Source organism: Eretmochelys imbricata, chromosome 1 (genome assembly GCF_965152235.1).
Source record: "Eretmochelys imbricata isolate rEreImb1 chromosome 1, rEreImb1.hap1, whole genome shotgun sequence".
Lineage (NCBI taxonomy): Eukaryota > Metazoa > Chordata > Testudines > Cheloniidae > Eretmochelys > Eretmochelys imbricata.
The window spans coordinates 267,019,825-267,043,995 of NC_135572.1; the positions used below are offsets into that span (position 1 = coordinate 267,019,825).

At 46.6% G+C, this 24,171-nt stretch overlaps 1 protein-coding gene across 1 annotated transcript in view; it reads left to right on the plus strand.

The window, feature by feature from the left end:
- The window catches only part of CACNA1I (calcium voltage-gated channel subunit alpha1 I), a 239,552-nt gene that overhangs the window by 135,884 nt on the left and 79,497 nt on the right, over positions 1 to 24,171 (plus strand). The window contains exon 4 of the mRNA XM_077807591.1: positions 8,839 to 8,936. Coding sequence (XP_077663717.1) covers positions 8,839 to 8,936 — 98 coding nt within the window. The remainder of the gene's footprint in view (positions 1 to 8,838; positions 8,937 to 24,171) is intronic.

The following is a 24,171-nucleotide window of genomic DNA, read 5'->3' on the forward strand; positions in this document are numbered from 1 at the left end:
CCTTTTCCGCAGAACTGCTGCCTAGCCATTCGGTCCCTAGTCTGTAGCCGTGCATTGGGTTCTTCCGTCCTAAGTGCAGGACCCTGCACTTATCCTTATTGAACCTCATCAGATTTCTTTTGGCCCAATCCTCCAATTTGTCTAGGTCCCTCTGTATCCTATCCCTGCCCTCCAGCGTATCAACCACTTCTCCCAGTTTAGTATCATCCGCAAATTTGCTGAGAATGCAATCCACAACATCCTCCAGATCATTTATGAAGATGTTGAACAAAATCGGCCCCAGGACCGACCCTGGGGCACTCCACTTGACACCGGCTGCCAACTAGACATGGAGCCATTGATCACTACCCGTTGAGCCCGACAATCTAGCCAACTTTCTATCCACCTTATAGTGCATTCATCCAGCCCGTACTTTAACTTGCTGACAAGAATACTGTGGGAGACCGTGTCAAAAGCTTTGCTAAAGTCAAGGAACAATACATCCACTGCTTTCCCTTCATCCACGGAACCAGTAATCTCATCATAGAAGGCGATTGGATTAGTCAGACATGACCTTCCCTTGGTGAATCCATGCTGACTGTTCCTGATCACTTTCCTCTCATGTAAGTGCTTCAGGATTGATTCCTTGAGGACCTGCTCCATGATTTTTCAGGGGACTGAGGTGAGGCTGACTGGCCTGTAGTTCCCAGGATCCTCCTTCTTCCCTTTTTTAAAGATTGGCACTACATTAACCTTTTTCCAGGGACTTCCCCCGTTCGCCACGAGTTTTCAAAGATAATGGCCAATGGCTCTGCAATCACAGCCACCAATTCCTTTAGCACTCTCGGATGCAACTCGTCCAGCCCCATGGATTTGTGCACGTCCAGCTTTTCTAAATAGTCCCTAACCACCTCTTTCTCCACAGAGGGCTGGCCATCTACTCCCCATGTTGTGATGCCCAGCGCAGCAGTCTGGGAGCTGTCCTTGTTAGTGAAGACAGAGGCAAAAAAAGCATTGAGCACATTAGCTTTTTCCACATCCTCTATCACTAGGTTGCCTCCCTCATTCAGTAAGGGGCCCACGCTTTCCTTGGCTTTCTTCTTGTTGCCAACATACCTGAAGAAACCCTTCTTGTTACTCTTGACGTACCCTAAGTAATACGAAGACGTACCCTAAGTAATTTTTTAACTTGTTCTTTTCCTATTTTAGCCTCTGATCCTACCTCATTTTCACTGACATTCATTGTGTTAGATGTCCAATCACTACTAAACTTTTTGGTGAAAACTGTCTACACTTGCAGAGTTTTTGTGCTCTCAGTTTCACCAGTGATAGGGAACTGGTAAAAGAAAGGTTTCAGAGTAGCAGCCGTGTTAGTCTGTATTCGCAAAAAGAAAAGGAGGACTTGTGGCACCTTAGAGACTAAATAAATTGGTTAGTCTCTAAGGTGCCACAAGTACTCCTTTTCTTTTTGGTAAAAGAAAAGCACTGATTTGTGTTCTCACTCACTTCCACAGGCATCAGATCGTGCTCACATTTGCAGTAGTTCCATTGCTGATGAGAGCAATGCACTGAGGGCAGCTATCCCACAGTGCAGCTCTCTCCATTTTGAGGATAGGTCTTGTGGGAAGGGAGTGATCCGGGGGCATCCCGGGTCCCTGCACAGCTTCCTCTCCCCAGACACTGATCAGCTCCAGTAGCTCAGCATTGCTCCAAGCAGGGGATTGTTTGCTCCGTGGAGCAGCCATTGTCACCTGGCCAGATGATAAGTGAGCACTTGCCAAGGAAACAGGAACGGGAGTTTCAAAGTTCCTGGGACTTTACAGGGGGAGGAGCAGACATCTGTTTACCTGGCGTCGGAGCTGCTGGCCAGAGTGGTCACCTAGGCACTGTGGGTTATCCTCCGGAGGCTAAAATCTCTGTAAACAGGAAGAACATGTCTTCACTTGCACATCACCGCAAAAGTATCACCGATAAGAACTGTACACCTCTCGTGGAGGTGGTTTTCTCTTTGCGATGAAACTTCTGAGTTTCTCCGTAAAAAGTCATTGGCAAGCGTAGACATGCCTGAAAACAAAAAAGTCATTTAACACTTCTGCCATTTCCACATTTTCTGTTACTGTTTCCCCCCGACCGCCATTGAGTAACAAGTCTATCCTGCCATTGTTCTTCCTCTTGCTTCTAATGTACTTGTAGAATGTTTTCTTGTTACCCTTTATGTCTGTAGCTAGTTTAATCTCGTTTTGTGCCATGGCCTTCCTAATTTTGTCCCTGCATACTTGTGTTGTTTGCGTTTATATTCATCCTTAGTAATTTGACCTAGTTTCCCCTTTTTGTCAAACTCTTTTTTGAGTTTCAGATTATTGAAAATCTCCTGGTGAAGCCAGGGTGTTCTCTTGCCATACTTCCTATCTTTCCTATGCTACTGGGCTAGACAGACTTGCCAAGGCACAGGGTAGTGATTACCATCAAAGCAGAGAGTAGGAAGAGAGGAGAGAGAGAAGAGGAAAGGGAGAGTGGAAAGTGAATAGAAGGAAAAAGGGGAGAGTGAGTTATGAAGGGGGAAGAGTGAAAGAAGGACATCCCTGAAGGATGGGAGGGAGAAGTAGAGAGGGAAGGGGAGGAAAATGCAAAGAGGCGTGAGACAGGGAGATGGAGAGAAAGCAGCACAGCGATAAGAAGGGGAGAAAACTGGAGCAAGGGGGATTGAGGCAGAGCCACAGAGGAGGGAACATCTGAAACTACAGACGGCTGTTACTTTAGAATTCTGTGAAGCAAATATCATATTGATTTTGACAGCTGAAATGCACAGGGCAAAAACTGTGTCTCGCCTCTGCCCACCTTTTCCTTTTTCTGTTTTCACCCTTCGTTGCCCCCTCTTCTTCTAACTGGCCCCTTCCTGGGAATTGAAGTAACTTTCCTTGACGAGAGCTGCTGGCCCTGCCTCAGAGATGTCACAATGGATTTTTTACGCACCACCCCAAACCCCTACTAATTAATGCTGCATGTCTGAGAAGTCATGTCAACTGCTCTGTGGACAGGGATCTGAAAGCCAATCTCAGCAAGAGGGTGGGGGTGAGATTTGCACGAGGCTTTTTTGTCTTGACTCCTTTCATTCTCACTTCTCTAGTAACTGAAGTTCCCTTTCAGACAGCACCTCCATACCTCACAGCCCCTGGTACAGCACCATCTCCCCTTCCCCCAGCCTGTGCTTCCACCCTGTTCGCTACAGCAACTCTCCCCCACAGCCAGCGCTCCCACCACGTTCCTTCCAGTGACGCCCCCCCCAGCCAGTACTCCTGCCCTGTTCCCCACTGCAACTCCCCCCAGCCACAGACAGCCTTTCCACCCCGTTCCCTACAGTGACTCCTCCCCACCCCCAGCTAGCGCTCCCGCCCTGTTTCCTACACAACCCCCTCCCCACAGCCAGCACTCCTGCCCCTTTCCCTCCAGCAACTCCCCCTACAGCCAGTGCTCCTGCCCCGTTCCCTCTAGCAGCTCCCCCCACAACCAGTGCTCCTGGCCCATTCCCTCCAGCAACTCCCTCCACAGCCAGCGCTCCCGCCCTATTCCCTCCATCAACTTCCCCCTCAGCCAGGTCTCCCGCCCCGTTCCCTCCATCAACTTCCCCCTCAGCCAGGTCTCCCACCCCGTTCCTTCCAGCGTCTCCCCACACAGCCAGAGCTCCCATCCCGTCCCTCCTTACAGCAACCACCGACCCCCACAATCAGCATTCCTGTCCCGTTCCCTACAGCGACTCCTGTTGAGAGTGGCTTGAACTGGAAGTAGTTATGAGTTCCTACATCTTGAGCACTATTCTGCCATTCCCCACGGTGACCATTCATCATTCTTTTGCCCCCTACCCCTACCTTGGACAACAATAATCTTTTGAGGTAGCATTACTCCCCCTCCCTTTCCAAGAAGGGTTACACAGGAACCTTGAAGGGGAATATAGTCTCTGGGTGGAGAGGCATTACTGTACAAATTCAATTATCTTGACAGCTCTCTGATCAAATCCCTTCACAGCTCAGGGGTTTCCCACTGATTTAGCAGTAGTTTCAGCTCCTAATCCCTTCCTGCACTCACCCACCCACAACCAAAGGCCAAGTAACATCTGTTCAACGGCAGAGGTGAGCTGCCATTTACTTGAGGGGGATGGAGGGAGAGAGCATTCAAATCCTGGTACAGGTTTTTGTTGGGCTGTTTGCTTTGCTTGATTGCTTCTGGGCCTGAAGACACCAGCAGCAATTACAATAAAAGAACAGGGACTACAAGATGCCGAGAGAAGCTAAATTGGAATATATAATCAGGCCCATGCTTTCTTGTCAAGCTGGGCTGCGACAAGGGGAGGATTAGGGGAGAAGGTGGTGTATGTCTTGGCTGACCTTAGTTTGACTCTGCTCTAGTTAAATTATAACACCAACAGCGTATTGTGATCAACATGGTTTCCCAAACTCTTTCAGATAGCTGGGGGCAAGTGATGGGTCAAAACCCCGAAGTTCAGATGCAGACTCAAACTTCCCCTTGTTCAGGTCCAAAGTTTTGGGTGCTAGCTGTGAAATTCTGATCCAGCTTCAGATTTCAACCCTTTCTCCCAATGCATAGGAGTCACTGGATCCAGGATAATTGTTCAGGCCCATTATAGAGGTGGGGATTTGAATTCAAACTTCAGAGCTGGGCCCCCTTCTCCCTGAGTTTTGGTCTAGTGAACTCTGTTGAACAGTGTCAGCCATGAAATCCTGATCCCTGTGAGGATCAGGCTCACTGCTGGTAGGGTGTGGGTATTAGGTGAACCAGGAGTTTGAAGGCAAATGTTACAAGAGCTTCAAACACTTGTGTGGCAAATGTGATCCTGGTTTTGTGATAGCCTGTTCCTGGTTACTCATTCTCGGTGACATCCCAGTCAGTCTCTGTGGTTATCTGTCCTACTGTCACACAGGGAAGATTATGACATCAGGTGATGCACTCAGCCAGTGCAGCCCAGCTTCCCGCCATGTACTGGGTACCACCAGTAGAAACACAGTCTGGGGAGGTGAGGGACAGGGTGGCAGGGGAAGGGTATGAAAGCAAACAGCAGGATTGAAAATTGGTGGGGTTCTGCAGGTCCACCTGCTGAAATTACCCGTGTCTCTGAAAGATCCCATTTTGAAAGGGGATGGAGGTGAAATTTGAATTGCCCACGCAGACAGCAGGTTCCTTCCTGGGCAGGGGGTTGGCCTCATCCCAGTCTCCTCCCTCCTTGAGCCTGTGTGTATGGCATCACTTTGGAGGTGGGGGGAAATATTGACATAAGGTAATGCCAAGGCTAGAGACATCAGGAATGAGAGAGCCGTGTCAAGGAGTGGTCCTGAGACAGGAAAACTGCTGAAGCAGAAAGAACGAGGAGTACTTGTGGCACCTTAGAGACTAACAAATTTATTTGAGCATAAGCTTTTGTTAGTCTCTGAGGTGCCACAAGTACTGCTCGTTGAGGGGGGATAGCTCAGTGGTTTGAGCATTGGCCTGCTAAACCCAGGGTTGTGAGTTCAGTCCTTGAGGGGGCCATTTAGGGATCTAGGGCAAAAATTGGGGATTGGTCCTGCTTTGGGCAGGGACCTCCTGAGGTCCCTTCCAACTCTGATATTCTATGATTCTTTTTGCTGATACAGACTAACACGGCTACCACTCTGAAACCTGTCACCATGCTGAAGCAGAGGAGATTCTGGAACTGTGTGATGTGGAGGTTCAGGGTGTCCACGTTATAGCTGATATCTCTGAGCTGAACATAGTGGGCATAATAACCAATTAGCCGGGACCCCTTGTCATTCAGTGCGGGTGTGCATGCATGTCCCATTTGTTACCCTAGCCAAGACTATTACTGAGAATCCTCATGAGAAACGGTAAGTGGCAGTTCTATCAGATGAGCTGAAACCCCTGGCCAAACCAGTAGGAGCTGAGCTCATCTGTATTAGAAGTTGCTCTCTGCAAAACCATAGAGGGTCAAACTTTCTCCCAAAAGAAGAATCCCCTCCCTTCCCTGAGAACCAGTTGTTCTTTTTCAGTGACTCCTGGCACTGAGACTGACTGTTCCAGGATCTTTCAACCAAACAAACTATAGTGTAACAAATCCAGAGCCACCTAGAATGCCACATACTGACACTGTGGCTACTGTAACTACAGCTGACATAGACTTCTGACCCTCCTGCTCCAAACTTCAGCTGGAGGAGGATCTCAGTTGTAGCACGATAGTTGACAAGTTCTGATTACATCCAGTATAGGGAAGTAGAGTACACATACCCAGCAGCGAGTTCATTATGAGATTTTGCCTTTCTGCTGTGCTCATGCTCTGTGAGAGCAATTGGATCTTTTACCTGGAGACTTGTAGTTCAACGAAGGCCCCCGTTCCAAACTGCAAGGTTTTACATTAGGATCATTTGCTTATTTGATATCTGCTTGAGAGAATTTATTTCAGACTGTTCTGCTGTTTGTCAGAGAGGAAACCCCTTGTTTTCACAGCTCTCACCCCGCCCCACCACTCATCTCCGTAGGGGATATAGCTGACAGTGTCCTCGTGGTTTCAGTGTTGTTGTAGCCATGTTGGTCCCAGGATATGAGAGAGGCAAGGTGAGTTAAATAATGTATTTTATTGGACAAACTTCTGTTGATGAAAGAGACAAGCTTTCGAGCTCTGTGTAGCTTAAAAGCGTGTCTTTCTCACCAGCAGAAGTCGGTCCAATAAAAGATATTACCTCACCCACCTTTTCCCTCTAGTGTACTCATGGGAAGTGGGAGAAAAGAACATCTGCAAGTGTATAACTCTGTGTGGAGGCCTGTGTCTTTGCGTGCCTGCTTGTATGTCTGCAAGCACATATACAAGTGTGTGTGTGTGTATTGCCGTGTATCCTTCCCCAACTGCTGTTCACATCTTCAATCCCTGTCCATCATTCATGCTTTCTGTGAGCTGATTGTGTCTCCTTTATGAATATTTTGATTATCTGTGCAAAATCCCTTCTCTCTCTCTCTCTCTCCGTGTTCACTGTGTGTGGAGCTGACAGCTCCAGGGGGATAGATCAACACTGCTGCACTTCAGGAAAAGAATTATTTCACTCAATTACTCTAAAAGTATGAGAGAGAACAGAGCGGTGGGAAAAAGAGAGAGAGAGAAAAAAAATAATCACAACACCTCGACAGGTTTACCCCATTTTGTCTGAAAATCTATCACTCTGACAAGTCCTTTTGTGAAAAGTTTAGATAGAAAAGTTTAGATAGACACCTGCTTTTCATGTCCTTTGGTGGTGGTGGTGGTGCTGGTGGTGGTGGTGGGGGGAAATGAGGTGATGGATTGCAGGGATCAATCCGGGTAGAGGGGTCACAGTGCTCAAAAGAACTGAGACAAAGCAACTTGGTATTTTAATATAAAGTGGATTTGGTGCTGGTGAAAGGTGCTGAATAGACAGCCCTGAGGTCCTAAGGCCTCTGTATATGACAAGTGCCGCATGTTAAGCAAGCGTTTCTGGTTTTGGAGTAGATGTAGCAGAAAGGAGAAGATTCTCCTATTCCTCTCCTGTGCATCTCGAAACAGCAAGAGAATGTCACCTTTTTTTTGATGGCCTTGTGGTTAATGTTGATTAGAACGATTCAGAAGATCTGGGTTCTATTCCTGAGTCTGCCACTGACTCAGTGGCCAACCTGAGGCCAGTCACTTTACTGCTGTGTGCCTCAGTTTCCCTTCATGTAAATTGGGAATCACAATACTTGCCTACCTTCCAGAGGGGTCATGAGCCTAAATTCATTAACGTGTGTAAAGTGCTTTGAGATCCTCTTACAAGTAAGTGCCTTATAAGGCCCATGTTTCCTCTCCTCCCCGATATTAAAAAAAAGGAATGTTTCCTTAATGTTTGTCTGACTGGCAGGGGTGGGTTCAAGCCAATGCATTACTTACAGCTGCTCAGTTCTCAAGGTTATTTGGGGAGAGAACTCGTTGCGTAGGTTGCAAGTTTAAAAAAACACAGATCCTGTATATATCATAAAATAAGGACATTCCCCTGAGGATGGTGTCCAACAGGAGTGACGTACAGCTGAGATGTGATCACTCCTGCTGCTCGTGGACCCTGCCCAGTGCTATAAGGACCCTTGATTAGATCCTTGCTATGGGAATCCATGGATGTGTATGTCACAGTAAGTCCAGCTGCACCATCTGGGAAGGGAAGGTGGCTGCTGTGCTCCAGAGTGTTCAGCTGCCAGTGAACTCCAGCCCATCTCTCTCTGCAGGGGTCACCTGTGGGATGTGTGCTGTTCTGCCACCATCCCCTTGTCTGTTCTTGCACAGCCTTTTCCCTTTGTGACAGTTGCCACAGGTAAGTGCCAAGCTGGGGTCATTGCAGCCCGCTGAGTTGGAGCCTGATGGCTTGTCACTGCTGCTCTGTCTCTCTTTTCCATTCCAAAACGTATGGATTGAAGGGCTGAATTTTCTACCTTGGGTTTCTGGGGACTTGGGTTCTGCTCTTGTCGGGCTCCCGAGGACTCCAGCTCCACTCTCAGGACTTATACTGTTGCCAGAAACTCTTGAATAAAAATGCACCCTGTGCTTTGTCAAGCCAGCTGTCATTCATTTCCTCTGCCTCTCTAGCCTCAGTGGGGAGCACATTAGCATATTATCAATGTGTTCGTGGGTTCATCAGTACCCCTTGTTTTTAACGCTTTCCCCACCAGCCGGATGGAAAAGCACGGATGCATTGAAAGGTTTTTGCACTGCATGGAGGCCGTGAACAGCCCTGCCCTCTCATCTCGGGCACCCCTCACTTCCTCCTGCTGGTGTCATACCTGTCGCTCAAACTGAGTCTTGGAATGTTTTAAACTCACTCTCTGTCTCTCCTGTTGCAGGATGGTGGAATATTCCCTGGACCTGCAAAACATTAACTTGTCTGCAATCCGTACTGTCCGTGTCCTGAGGCCCCTCAAAGCCATCAACCGGGTGCCTAGTAAGTCGTTCTTCCCTCTCACTGGCACCCCATTTCATCTGCACTTCACCCTTGTCTGTGTTGTTTTTATTCATTGCTCTGCTGCTATGTCTGGGATCTCTCCCCCCATTGATTGTCCCACCCTGGACCTCTAGGTAGCTGGATTGACCTTGTAGCCTATAAGACAGTTATGCATGTATACTCTGTGCAGATCACCAAAACCAGGGCCCCTAGATTCCAGTCTCAGCTGGTGGGCCATTGGCTGGCTCAAGAATTGACAAATAGTTTTGGGGTACTTAGCCCTCCAGTTCTGAGTCACCAATCTAGCCTCAGTTTGGTGGTGAGTCCTGAAGAACTCAGGGATGTTGGGATAATGGGACACAGAGCCCTCATTCCAATCCAGGTGTAGGCTAAATTCCTGTGTACCTGAGATTCTCAGCCTAGCCTTCATTTTGTCTCCAACCGCCCCACTCCCACCCTCCAAAAAACCCCTCTTCTCAAAGGGCTGTGCAAAGACTGCCTGGCTGCGTTGTGGGGAGTGTGTGAACAGTCGGGCTACACGTGGAGTCGTTCTGTCTATAGTGTCCAATTGATAACCAAAGTGCTGGAGCTGGTAATAAAGCAAGAATTTTTTTTTGTCTCACGTAAGAATATGGAAGAGGTGAGACCGCCTATAGAGACATGGTGAGGTGTGTGGTGGGTTATGGATGAGCAGTGAGATCAGGTGGGAGCGGGAGTGAGGGGGTTGATCTCTACTACCTTCTGCACCGCTCTTCAGTTTCCTCTCATTTAAAAATACACCAGCCCAGCTCTGCGTGGGGGTGAACAACAATGGCGTATTTTATCTATTCCTTGCTGCGCATTTTCTTCTTTCCCTCTTATTCTGGTTCCCACCTCTGCAGCTCTGTGTATATGCAGCATGTATGAGTCAGGGCTGTGAGCTCTGCTGGGGATAGAGCTGTCAGGATCTGATGGGCCGAGCCTGAACCTGGAGGCACAATCAGCTTTATACAGCTCCCTGGCCCAGCTAAATGGCTTCCCTGCTGGTTTGGCTCAGATCTGAGAAACGGGCTCACCTTGGTGTTAATTTCACCGTGGAGGGAAAGGGGTGAGGAGGGGTACCATACACAGGATCCAGCTACGTATCTGCTGTGTTCATATGACACTTCTCTCTTTCCTTCTTTCCCCTGCAGTCAATGGACACTTACCCCGGGGTATAATCTTTTGTAACCCTGCCCCATCTCATGAGGCAGGGGCTGGGAAACAGAAACTAGCCTCTTACCTGCGTGTCAATTCTTTATTACGCCCCACCTTTCTTCCTTTCCCTTTTCCCTCTTCCTCTGCATCTCCTCTTTCTTGATTCAGTTTTGATAACTATAGAGCACAGTAAGGTAGACAAGGATTGCCCATGTCACTACAGGAAGTATCCACTGTATATGGCACAGGTATCATGCTGGTTATAACAGGGGAATGAATTTGATGCAGTGGGCCAATTTCATGCCATTGAAGTCAGTGGAGTTACACCAGCAATGAATTTGTCCCACTCTGTCTGTTTGGTATTTCAGGTCATGCCTTGCTCAGTGAAAACAGCTGTCACATAAGACATTGTGGCACTTTCAGAATTTCTTCCATTTCTCCCTAGGTTTTATACTGGGTTTTTCTCCCTTACCATATAACAAGAAGTGTCTTTCATCTTCCACCTTTAATGCCCCCTGCTTCCACTTTTATCAGGCTATCAACAATGACCAAGACCTCCTTAGGGCTCTCCCACAGTGCTGAGGCCAATCCCATTCCTTACCTCAGTGGCTTCATTCCCTTCTCCAGAGCTGAGGGGAAGTTTATTACAGGTGAGAGCAGGCAAGAAACTAAATGAAAGAAACCCAGTTGACAGGCTGTCTCCTGAGGATGTGTGCCAAGGAAATTTTAATTATTGGGGCCCAGAACTAAAAACAAAGTTGGACAGATCAAAATGAAGCCCTGCATTCTTCTCTCTCTTATGCCAGGGTAAATAAGGAGTAACTCCACTAGAATCAATGCAATTACACCTGGGAAAAACCAGTGTGAGATCAGAATTGGGCCCACAGAGACTAGATTCAGAGATGTTAAAGCCAGAGGGGACCACTGTGATCATCTAGTCTGACCTCCTGCATAACACAGGCCATAGAATTTCACCCACTTACCCCTTTATAGAGCCCAATAACTTGCCATACAGCCACCTCTATGCATTTCTTCCCTACACTGGTCCCTCTTCTAAACTCTACTTCTCTCCGCTATAGCAGTGTCTGTGTAGAACTAACACTGTTTTAGTTTCTGTTCTGCTATCAGACATTTATATCTCTGTCTGTCTACATAAGATATATGGTTATATGTGCAATAGTGCTGGATGAAGAGGCACTTTCATTATTAAATGAAAAAATAAATTTCCTTGGATAGGAAGACTGTCCTGTGGAGTGAAAACTGGCTAAAAGGCTGTAAACAAAGGCTAATGATAAATGGGAATGTGCTGAGGTGGAAGCAAGTGTCTAGTGAGGTACAGCCAATATCACCGATAGGCCCTTTTGTCAGAAATCTTATTGAATGTCTTCTTAAAATTCTTCATTAATGATGTGGAAGAACGAGCAAAGCACATCAAGGAGATTTGCAGACGATAGTAAAACTGGAGGAGTTGCAGACACTAGGCAGGACAGAGAAATAATACAAAGGGATGGAGAGAGAGTAGACACCTGGGCAGAAAGTAACAAAAGGAGAAAACTGGAGGGAATGATCTGAAATACAAGTATTCAATGTGAGGGAGGAGGACTCTGGGAAGTAGCCGTGGTGAGATAGACACAGGGCCACGTTTTCAAAAGAGCTTAGTGCCGCGTTTAGGCAACTAAATAGGGGCCAGACTTTCAAAAGAGCTCAGCACCCAATGTGCACCCAGTGGGCTGAGCTCTTCTGAAAATCTGGCTATGTGTTTTGGTGCCTCCCAGAGAACTGAGTTCTTTGAAAACTCTCTTCCCAGTCATGGGTGTTGAATTCTTGTGAAAATTCCTGCCCATGGGAGTGAGAGCAGGCAGCAAAGAAGAGATGAGTTTGCAATGTGCAATGGCAGCATACAAGGTTGTTATAACTTTGGGCTTCATATGCCAAGAGTAAATCTAGATTAGAAATTAGAAGAAGGTTTCTAATCATCAAAGGAGTAAGATTCTGGACCAGCCTTCCAATAGAAGTACTGGGGCAAGCAACCTAACTAGTCTTAAAATGAGGCTTGATATGTTTATGAATGGGATTATATGACTGGGTTGCCTGTGATAGCAGGGAAGTGGACTCGATGACCCAGGAGGTCTCTTCCAGTCCTGTTTACTAATATTCCCCCTCTACATGGCCTTATCTAGAACATTGTTTTCAAATCATGGCACCGTACTACCAGACTATATTAGAAGGAATTCATAGAAGAGCAACCATAATGATCAGAAAGCTGGAGGGATTTGATTGATGAAGGAAGATTTTTAAAAAGTGAAATAGGTCTAGCTTCGCTAAACAGGGATTTCTAAACAGGATGGACATGATAACAACAAATAATTGATGTGTGTAAACACAAAAGAGAACAGATTTTTTGGTGTGCTGCCTGGGCTATAACTTAGAGTGATAGGATGAAATTACTAAAGAAGAAATTTAGAATGAATAACAGGAAGAACTTCCTTATACTGAGATCTGGTGAGCCATGGAATAGTCTCTCAGGGAAAGTGGTGGAAGCCCCGTTGGTTGTATATGACATGATAGAAGTATATAAAATAATTAATGGTACAAACATAGTAGATCGGGAACTTCTGTTAACACAAGAACAAGGGGACATTCAATGAAATTAAAAGGAAATACTTTTTCACACAATCCATAATTAGACCATGGAATTCACTACCCCAAGAAGTCATTGAGGCCAAAACTTAGCAAGATTCAAAAGGAGATTAGACATTTGTATGGATGTTAAGAATATCCAGAATTACCATAGTTAAAGATAACAAGTTTTGGAAGAGACATTAAACTCCATGATTCAGGGTTTGAGCCAATCTCTAAACTACTGGGGAATAGAAGTTTCTTATACCTTCATCTGAAGCATCAGGTGCTGGCCACTGTCAAAGACAGGACTCTGGACTGGATGGGCCCAGGGTCAGACCCGGTCTGGCAACTCCTACATAATTTTTATATTAGACTGGACAAAATATGAGAAGCCCAGTTTTTATAATACTGTATGTCTCACCCATGCATTAGCATTCATGCTTCTCTCTCATATTCCTGCCTTTAGCCTTATGAATGCTGCCTGTCAGGGTTTTGTCTGAAGGTGCATGAAACAGAAATGATAGGCTGTTGTGGTCCTATAACCGTTCGATTTAATTCAGTAACACTGTATTGGCATGACAAGTTATGCAAGCTAACAAAGTGTAAAGAGGAGAAAGACCCTTCAGGTCTCTGTCAAAGGTAGTTACAATCTGCTCACGGTAGGTCTTCACACTGGGTTTGGGGTATTTTTCCACATCCTTTGGTTATTATTGTCCATTTCTGATTCAGTGGTAGGTTGCTATATAAAATGTCATCTCTGTCATCTCTTTTCTTCCCATCCTCTCAGGGTAATGCAGTTTTTCTTAACTGCTTTTTAATGGAAAGTCTTTAATCATGTCTGATAATTTGAGGAAATATCTCTTACTCCATCATATTTTTGAGATTGGAGCACAAAGTGTCTCTTCAATTCACTCTGCTGTCACATTGGTTGCACAGTCCTTTTGCACTGTACTATGTGTCTCCCAGTCTCTACCTCAAATTTATGGTCACTGATTCTTAATTTGAAAAGAGTCATCACAGACTGCACAGAGCTGCGGAAATCTGCTAATGTGAAGGTTCTGTGGAGGGATCTGTAGTAGACTGTTGCATAGCAACTTTGTTGAATAGGAAGCATATGTGTCTATTAATATATAGTGTATGAGTGTAGGAATATATGTGTGGGGGTTGCATATACATATCTCAATATAGTGGCATATTATTATTTAGAGTTGTGTGGGATCAGGGATTTCCATTTTGTGCGGAATTCTGTGATTTCAAGATTTGTTTCAATCTGAATTGGAACAAAAACAAAAAAGTTCACATTTTCACTTGAAACAAAATTTCTTCCTTCCCACCACAAAAGAAAATAATTTTTGATCGATCAAAATGTTTCATTTTGGATTATGACAGTTATACAATTTTTAGTAACATTAAAATAAAAGAAATTGTGAAATAAAAAATCAAAACATCTGAAAAAACCGAAAGTTTTCACCTTATTGAAACTTTTTTTTTTTTCAAAAATATTTCCAAAATGAATTTTCATTGACATTGATACATTCCCGTGAGAAGTTTTGGTTTGATGAAATGTCATTTTCTTGATGGAAAACTGTTCCACTAGAAAATTTTCTACCAGCTCTGTCATTATTGTTGTTCATTTATATTGCAGAAGCTCCTAGAAGCCAACCCGGTCAGGTTCCCATGCTTTTCAATTGCCAATCTCAAAAAGCTTTCCAAAAATGTATTAGTATTATCATCCTCTTGTTACAGAACGGGCGACTGAGGCACAATGAGTCACCGGCAGAGTCAGGAATAGAACCGACATCTCCTGATTCGCAGTCCTGTGTTCAGCCCACTAGACCAAAACAATAATATAAAAATAATCTAAAGCAGCTGAACCCTGGGATGGCAAGAACAAAGCAGTTCAGTATTTACTTGCCTGCCTTAAATCTATATTCCACACCCCGATGTTAGGTGTCATATCAGTGCCTAGGACAGAGATTTATATGGATGTAAACCCCACTTTCAGCACTGTGGAGAAATGATGGCTTTTGAGTTCTCTCCAATGTGTTTTTGAGGAACTAATTTCAATGGAGAGTGTATGTGAAATTAGCTTCTGATAGGGAGATGTATTGGTCTGTGGAACAGTCTGTCTTAAAACTAGACTAAACAAAAGCCTGTTTCCAGGGTCGGTGTGACCAGTAGGCGAACTAGGCAGGTGCCAAAAAGCGGTGCCCCCCAATTTTTTTTTACCCTATTGCTTAGGGGCAGGTACCTGTCAGTCTCCAGCGCTCGGGCTGTGCCAGGGCAGCAGCCTCTTCACCTCGGAGTCTCCCCCGTTTGCCCGGGGACCACTCCTCCTCTCAGGCTCCCCGGCCGCTGCCGCCGTGGCCACCCGGGAGGATGTGGGTGGGGGGCGCCGCCACGGAGGAGACGCAAGGGGCCAGGCTCGGTGGGGGCCCCTCACCTGCTGGCCGAGAGCAGCAGGAACTGGGCACCGCTCAGGGGGAGCTGGGCGACCCGAGCCCAGGGCACCTACGCTTCCTGCCTGTCCCTGCTGCTGCGAAGGCTGCGGCTGCCCTGGGCTTGGGCCGCCCGGCTCCCCCCCGACTGACGCCCGGTTCCTGCTGCTTTCGGCTGGCAGGTGAGGGGCCCCAGCCAAGCCCGGCCCCTTGCATCTCCTCTGCAGCAGCGCCCCCAGCCCGCGTCCTCCCAGGCGGCCGCGGTGGCAGCGGCCGGGGAGCCTGAGAGGAGGAGTGGTCCCCGAGCAAACGGGGGAGACTTCGAGGTGAAGAGGCTGCTGGCCCTGGCGCGGCCCGAGTGCTGGAGACTGACAGGTACCTGCCCCTGCCCCATCCCAGCACCACCTATTCCCCAGCCCAGTGAGTGTTACCTGCCCCACCAGCCTCAGTGCCCAGCCCCATACTGTGACCCACCCCAAGCTCACTGTGACACCAGCACCCCTTGGCAAAGGGCCCCCTGATCTTCACAAACAGCTGTCACCATGGGCCTGACAAACTCACGCACCCCACACATGTCTTACAGGGCATTTACCCACAAAGAGGAACATGGAAGGGATCTACACTGGTAACTTGTCAAGTAACTTGTCAAGAGTGAGAATCTTTGTGAGATGTGTGCATGGGTAATAGTGAAGGAATAATGTATTTACCTTAAAAGTCTGCTTTACAGACTTGGAGTAGAAATTAGTCACCAGGGGATAATGGCCCTTTGGGGCAAGGGCGATTTGTCACCCTGCCTAACCTGGCTGGTGATACAATGCCAGGCTCAATTGGTTAGCTTTGCACAATAGTAAAATTTTGAACGGGACACCATCAGAGGCAATGGCAAACAATAGAAACACCTTAAAGGTAAAAAAGAAACATTACAACAGCCGTACCCGTTCTGACAGGCTGTTTATAATGCTAAGTTTACTAGTTTTCAGAGGTGGGGGGAGGGAGGAGGTGCACAAGGTAGAAGTTTCGCCTAGGGTGCAAAATATCCTTGCACCAGCAGTCCTGCCCTGGCTTGGGGATCTAATAGGTCTTTTCCATCTCTAACTTATAAAATTCCATTATAAGCCCCTTGTTTCAGATACTTCTAACTTTCTGAAAAAAATTATTCTTATTTGCCTTCTGTCCAAAGGCGACTTATTTTTGGAAAATGTAAAATTCCATTTGACCATTTTTGAACTGTATTTTCATATTTCAGACGGGGTGTTTGTGCACAGATAACTCAAAGCCAGATTCCCCTCCCCGTAAAGTTTCAAATTTGCCATGCACTAAGTTTTCTGTTGTTGTTAATAAATGTTTGTGGAGCACCAAATGTGTACATGTCTTCCCCCCCACCCCCCAACACACACAAAGTAACAATTCCTGGCAATTGCACAGCACCTTTCATCAGTAGATCTTAAAGGAAAAAAAAAAAGGCAAGGCAAAGGCGTTTGCAATCTGTGTCTACACTTTGGATCTTACAGCGGCACTGCTATCGCTGTAGCTGCACCGCTGTAAGGTCTCCTGTGTAGCGGCTCTATGCCCGCAGGGGAGAGTTCTCCTGCCAGCATAATTAAACCACCCACAACGAGCAGCGGTAGCTATGTCAGCAGGACAGCATCTCCCTCTGCCATTGTGCTGTCCATACTGATGCTTCTGTCAGTGAAACTAACGTCGGGCAGGGGTGTGTTTTTTCACACCCCCGACCAACAAAAGTTTTGCTGACAAGAGTGCGAGAGAAGACATAGCCTAAGGACAAGATTATCACTTGCCCTCTGTATCCAGGCCGTAAAGCTAAGGGGCATAAGAGCCCTCCTTATTCTTCTGTATGGGCTACCTGCGCTGCCAGTCCATACGCAGGGGAGAGAACAGGCTCTGTGGAGCTGTGATTCTGTGCCCCAGGAAGGTGGGCAGGGCATGGGTGAAGAGGAGTGAGGAAGAGGCAGAGCCTTGGCTTTGTCCCCCAACATGCTGGCCAATGGAGCTGAGCCAAAGCAGAGGGGGATGAAATCTGTGCCTGCTGAGGCCAGTAGAAGATGGCGTTCCTTTGAGAGCCAGGGGAGATCATGAAAGGAGTTGTAACTCAAGAGTCACAGTTCCTTCCATAGACTACTCCTGGGTAAGACAGCTGTTTGTCACCGCTTTCTATAGTTAAGGAGCAATGCCTTAATGTAGCCCTAAATCAAACAAGCATGTACAGACTTCAGAAGAGCAATAGGTTTCAGAGTAGCAGCCATGTTAGTCTGTATCCGCAAAAAGAAAAGGAGGACTTGTGGCACCTTAGAGACTATCAAATTTATTTGAGCATAAGCTTTCGTGAGCTACAGCTCACTTCATCGGATGCATGCAGTAGAAAATACAGTGGGGAGATTTTATATACACAGAGAACATGAATCAGTGGGTGTTACCATACACACTGGTAAGGTGAGCTATTACCAGCAGGAGAGAAAAAAAACCTTTTGCAGTGATAATCAAGGTGGGCCATTTCCAACAGTTGATAAGAACGTGTGAGGAACAGTGGGGGCAGGGGGAAATAAACATGGGGAAATAGTTTTACTTTGTGTAATGACACATCCACTCCCAGTCTTTATTCAAGCCTAAGTTAATAGTGTCCAGTTTTCAAATTAATTCCAATTCAGCAGCCTCTCGTTGGAGTCTGTTTTTGAAGTTTTTTTGTTGAGGAATTGCCACTTTTAGGTCTGTAATCGAGTGACCAGAGAGATTGAAGTGTTCTCCGACTGGTTTTTGAACGTTATAATTCTTGATGTCTGATTTGTGTCCATTTATTCTTTTACGTAGAGACTGTCCAGTTTGACCAATGTACATGGCAGAGGGGCATTGCTGGCATATGATGGCACATATCACATTGGTAGATGTGCAGGTGAATGAACCTCTGATAGTGTGGCTGATGTGATTAGGCCCTATGATGGTGTCCCCTGAATAGATATGTGGAGACAGTTGGCAACGGGCTTTGTTGCAAGGATAGGTTCCTAAGTTAGTGTTTTTGTTGTGTGGTGTCTGGTTGCTGGTGAGTATTTGCTTCAGGTTGGGGGGCTGTCTGTAAGCAAGGACTGGCCTGTCTCCCAAGATCTGTGTGAGTGATGGGTCGTCCTTCAGGATAGGTTGTAGATCCTTGATGATGCGTTGGAGAGGTTTTAGTTGGGGGCTGAAGGTGATGGCTAGTGGCGTTCTGTTGTTTTCTTTGTTAGGCCTGTCCTGTAGTAGGTGACTTCTGGGTACTCTCCTGGCTCTGTCAACCTGTTTCTTCACTTCAGCAGGTGGTTACTGTAGTTGTAAGAATGCTTGATAGAGATCTTGTAGGTGTTTGTCTCTGTCTGAGGGGTTGGAGCAAATGCGGTTGTATCGTAGAGCTTGGCTGTAGACAATGGATCGTGTGGTGTGGTCTGGATGAAAGCTGGAGGCATGTAGGTAGGCATAGCGGTCAGTAGGTCAAGTGTTCTTACAACTACAATACCGACCTGCTGAAGTGAAGAAACAGATTGACAGAGCCAGAAGAGTACCCAGAAGTCACCTACTACAGGACAGGCCCAACAAAGAAAATAACAGAACGCCACTAGCCATCACCTTCAGCCCCCAACTAAAACCTCTCCAACGCATCATCAAGGATCTACAACCTATCCTGAAGGACGACCCATCACTCACACAGATCTTGGGAGACAGGCCAGTCCTTGCTTACAGACAGCCCCCCAACCTGAAGCAAATACTCACCAGCAACCAGACACCACACAACAAAAACACTAACTTAGGAACCTATCCTTGCAACAAAGCCCGTTGCCAACTGTGTCCACATATCTATTCAGGGGACACCATCATAGGGCCTAATCACATCAGCCACACTATCAGAGGTTCATTCACCTGCACATCTACCAGTGTGATATGTGCCATCATATGCCAGCAATGCCCCTCTGCCATGTACATTGGTCAAACTGGACAGTCTCTACGTAAAAGAATAAATGGACACAAATCAGACATCAAGAATTATAACGTTCAAAAACCAGTCGGAGAACACTTCAATCTCTCTGGTCACTCGATTACAGACCTAAAAGTGGCAATTCTTCAACAAAAAAACTTCAAAAACAGATTCCAACGAGAGGCTGCTGAATTGGAATTAATTTGAAAACTGGACACCATTAACTTAGGCTTGAATAAAGACTGGGAGTGGATGTGTCATTACACAAAGTAAAACTATTTCCCCCTGTTTATTTCCCCCTGCCCCCACTGTTCCTCACACGTTCTTGTCAACTGCTGGAAATGGCCCACCTTGATTATCACTGCAAAAGGTTTTTTTTCTCTCCTGCTGGTAATAGCTCACCTTACCAGTGTGTATGGTAACACCCATTGATTCATGTTCTCTGTGTATATAAAATCTCCCCACTGTATTTTCTACTGCATGCATCCGATGAAGTGAGCTGTAGCTCACGAAAGCTTATGCTCAAATAAATTTGTTAGTCTCTGAGGTGCCACAAGTCCTCCTTTTTTTAGGAGAGCAATAGACAGAGAAGATGGAGAATGAACAGGGCCATGTAGAATTCAGTTCTGGCAAGTGAAGTGAAAGAGGTGGGTCCGAAGCAAGGATTCACAGGAGAAAAGTGGGTATGGTTGATAAACAAGAAGCGAGAGGCCATTCCTGCCCTAAATGTGGTTTGAAGAAAGACGTGACATTGATCTTGGAATAAGAGTGGGCGGAAGGGGAAATACCGGGGGTGAGGATTGGGAGGAGGGGGGAATGTCAGCAGAGATGGGGGCAAGTGCTACTAGGAAGAAAGTTCATTTTCAATCGAATAACTAAATGAGAAGTGTTTGGAAATCAGTATTTAATACTATCTTATTAATAAACTTACCAAGATCTAGAGTTCTAGACACATATAGGGATATCTAGAAATAATCCTGGTGCTGTCATACATATACATTTAAATAAAAATGTAATACACTGGCCTTTATTTAAATGAGTGATCTATCAAAATAATTTTTTAAACAAAAATTAAATTACACTTATGTCAGTGCAGCATCATGGCAGAGATTTTAGATCCATGAGAGTCAGGGAATTCCAAAGTTAAACTTCCTACAGTATTGTTAACGCTACCACATTGCACATGTGGGGACAAATTTTCAAAAGAGCTCTGCTCCCTTTTACGCTCATAAACAGGCCAGTGAGAAGATGTAAGGGTGCTCCAGCATGTAGGGGTTACTGGGTTCCTATCTGTCAGGTGGCCAATTTGGGCAGGGCTATAAAAGGAAAAGAGAAGGATGTGACCTCTCTCCTCCCAGCTGGCTGAAGCTGGAAAGACCTCAGTTAGTTATTACCCAGTAGTTGGAGTTGATTTGTTCTGGTTGCAGTATTGCCAAACTCAAGCATTCAAAAGTCATGCCTCAGAAATCATGAGACTGGCTTAGAAATCATGAAAGTTTGAAAGAAAATAAAAAATAAACATGAGCTTCTTTTTATTTACCATATGGTTTTTGAACCTTCGACCTGGGTCCTGTTTTTAATCTTTTCTCTGCAGCCATGAGGGATAGAAGCTTTTATTTCTTTTAAATGAAAGCTGGGATTGTCCCGTATTCCCAAGGCTGCAGGAGCTGGAGCTTTACACCAAATATCACGAGACTTGCAGTAACATCTCAGGAGTCAGAAACACCGTGGTGTTGGGTTTTGGTTTTGGAAATAAAGCAAGCCCTGAAGGAAGGGATCTGAAAGGGCCTTAGTTGAGCTTCCTTTTTCCTTTTAAAGCCCTGGCCAAATCGGCCGAGTGACAGGCAGGATCTTTCAACATGCTCAGAAGCCAGCAGCTTCCATTGTGACACTTATGGCCAGATTTTCAGAAAAGCCAAGTACCTGACAGGCTGAGCTCTCTTGACTGTCCGGCTGCTTATTTTGCACCCCTGCATGGGAGCTGAGATGTTTGGAAAATCTGGCACGATAGAGTGGTGGATACCATGGCAATATGTGTAATAATGCCAATATAGTATGGTGTAAAAATAAAGCAATATACAGTAATGCAAGTTACTGTGTATGTATGGGTGGGCCAAGCTACAACCATAACCTTGAATTTCTTGATGTTTGTGCATTTAGGGCCTGATTTTCCTCTCACTCCGGGTATGTCTACGCTGCAGTCAAAGGTGTGACTGCAGCACCCACTTTGCCGAAGCGAGCTTCAATAACCCTAGCAATGAAGCTCTAGCAGCTCAAGTACATACCCTGAGTTCTAGGCATGGCTCGTGAAGCCCATGCTGCAACCTGTGCTGCTGAGTTGTCACTGCTATTGTTATTCAAATTGGCTAGATAAAAGCTAGCATAGGTCTGCTGCAGTCACACCTTTGACTGCCGTGTAAACATACGCTCAGTTTCATACCAGAGCAACTTTGTTGCCAGAGTAACTCCCATAGAATTACACCTGATTCATACCAGTGATAATGAGAGAATCAGCCCCTTTAAATCTTAACCACAGAATTGCATTTACACAGTTTTATGTCATATTTTGTATTGTTCTTTATTACGTGTCCGGCCCCATAGCTGTGTATGGCACTTTACAGGTAAATGGAAAGGACAGCTCCCTGCCCCAAGGGGTTTACAATCTAAACAAACACCTCCTGCAAATACTTAAGTCCACATGGCGATCAATAGAAGACCTGCAGCACAGCCATGGCTGGCCTAGGTCAGTGACTCAGGCTCATGAGACTCGGGGTAGGAGGGCTAAATCATTGCAGCGTTGATGCTCAGTCTAGAGCCCGGGCTCTGAGATCCCATGCAGGGGGAGGGTCTCAGAGTCCAGACTCTAACGCAAGCTCATATGTCTCCACTACAATTTTTAGCAGTGACTGGAATCTCTGTTGTGCCCTTTTTTATTGTGAATATAAAACAAAACTGGGGACAAGTGTCATGCTGAGACAAGTGATGTCTTGAATTGCTGAAGGCTCATAGTTTGGTCCTGTTCCTTTCTTGCAGCAGGTATAACATTATCTCAGAATGACTTTGGTTTATTGCTTAATTGGCAACCCTAGTAATTTTTAGCCCCACAGCCTGAGACCCGCAAGCCGGAGTCAGTTGACTCTGTGCTGTAGGTTTTTTATAATAGTGTAGACGTACCTTTACACATATGAAGCCTGATCCAGAGCTCATTGAAGTCAATGCAAAGACTCCTGTTGACTTCAGTGGTCTTTGGAACAGGCCCATGCTTCACTTTGTGTACATGAGTAGCCCCACTGATTCAAGTCCGTCACGTGTGTGAGTGTTTGCCGAATTGGGACATCAGGGTGTGTCTACCCCTGAAGCGGGGGGTGCGATTCCCTGCTCGAGGAGACACTCAGACTAGCTCTCTTCGAGCTCGTGCCCTCGCAGTTGAGTGTAGCTGTGGCAGTGTGAGCGGCAGGAGATTGGCAAGCCGCCCGGAGTATGAGCCTCGGGTCTCAGCTGGACACGTACTCGCAGGGACTAGTCCAATCTCAATTTTTTGTTTTTCAATCCTAATTGGAACTAAACCAAACCGTGACCCTATCAAACTCCTCGGCCAAATGAAATTAGCTTTTTCTGCCCAGCTCCAGTCCGGACCATTTGTGCTCATTAAAGATCTCATGACCTTCGTGTAGAAACAAGACTGCCTAACCTAGTGCCCCAACCCCTGGCCATTGGAGTGATTCTGTTTGCCTCCTCCTCCTCAAAGGATTTCATCATTTCAATTTAGATACAGTTTTCTTCACTTCCTGTCCTAAACCACTGTGCAGATTAGCCATGAATGGCTTCACCCAGGGATTGCTGCTTTTCAGCAGAAGACAAAGTGATTCCTGTGTGTAAAGATAGGACGACGTGCTCTGGAATGCATTTGGATGAGAGATGCTGTGTAAATATAAGTTCATTATCATTATCCCTTCAGTTCTTGGCCTTCCCCTGCTCCAGTATGCCGCCGGTATTACTCAGAGCCAGAGTCTCTGCAATCTGTCCCCTGCAGAACACTGACCAACAACACTGCACCCTACTGAATTCTCACGCTGCACTACGCTGCCAGTCACCCTCACAGCCCAGGCAGCTGCTGAGAGCTAGTGCCTAGCTAGAACTGTTGACGTGGCGTATTACTGCTGTCCCCAGAATCAGTGCCAACGCACATCAGCACTTTCCCACCGTGCTCCTGACTCTCCTGCCCGGTGGTGGGTGTATCTGAGGACTGGGCTCTGCGCAGCCACCTCCTCATGCTCCAGCTGTCTAGCAAGGCTTGTGTGGCCTTCTTGTTCCCATGTACTCCGTCAGAAATGGAGAGGGTGTGTAAGTTGCGTGGCTTAAATTGCTGGGGAGAGAAGCACTGTGGGGGCAGTGGAGGCCGACACAGGAGAGCGGTGAAAAACAAAACCCAAGACCCAGCTACGTCCCCTGGGGATATCATACCACTTCCTCAGGGCTGGCCCCATTCCTTTCCCTGATTTAAATCCATGCCCAGTGGGCAGCTTCCCCTGGCTGGCTGGCTCCCTATGGGATGGGGTCCTGCCCAGTTGCCTTTAGGGCCCAACTCTGGCTCCCCACAATCCCCAGTCCCTGCTCTCCCAACTTGGAGGGCTCTGATTTTTCCCTCCATCATACAGTGCTGAGGCTAGCGCCATCTCCTGAAGGCCTTTGAACAAGGAAGCGGGTGGGCCAGACTCAGGGAGCAGTGGCATCGCAATGGGCTTTCCGGTCTGACCAATGAGTGGGCAGGGGAGGCGAATGGTGCTGCAGCCTATCAGGAGAAGGCACGGGCGTACCAGGGAGCAGTGAAGGAAAGAAGGAGAAAGACCAAAGGTCTCCTGAACAGGAAGCTGGTGGTTTGCGAGAAACAGTGGAGATTCAGAGAGAGGGGTCACCAGAGTAATCAAGTAGAGGTGCAGGTCGGCAGGCGGCGGAGAGGGAGCGGTATATATATGAAGGTGGGGGGAGAGGGCAGGACGTAAATGGAGAGGAAGCTGATGCTCAGAGGGAGCGTACAGCA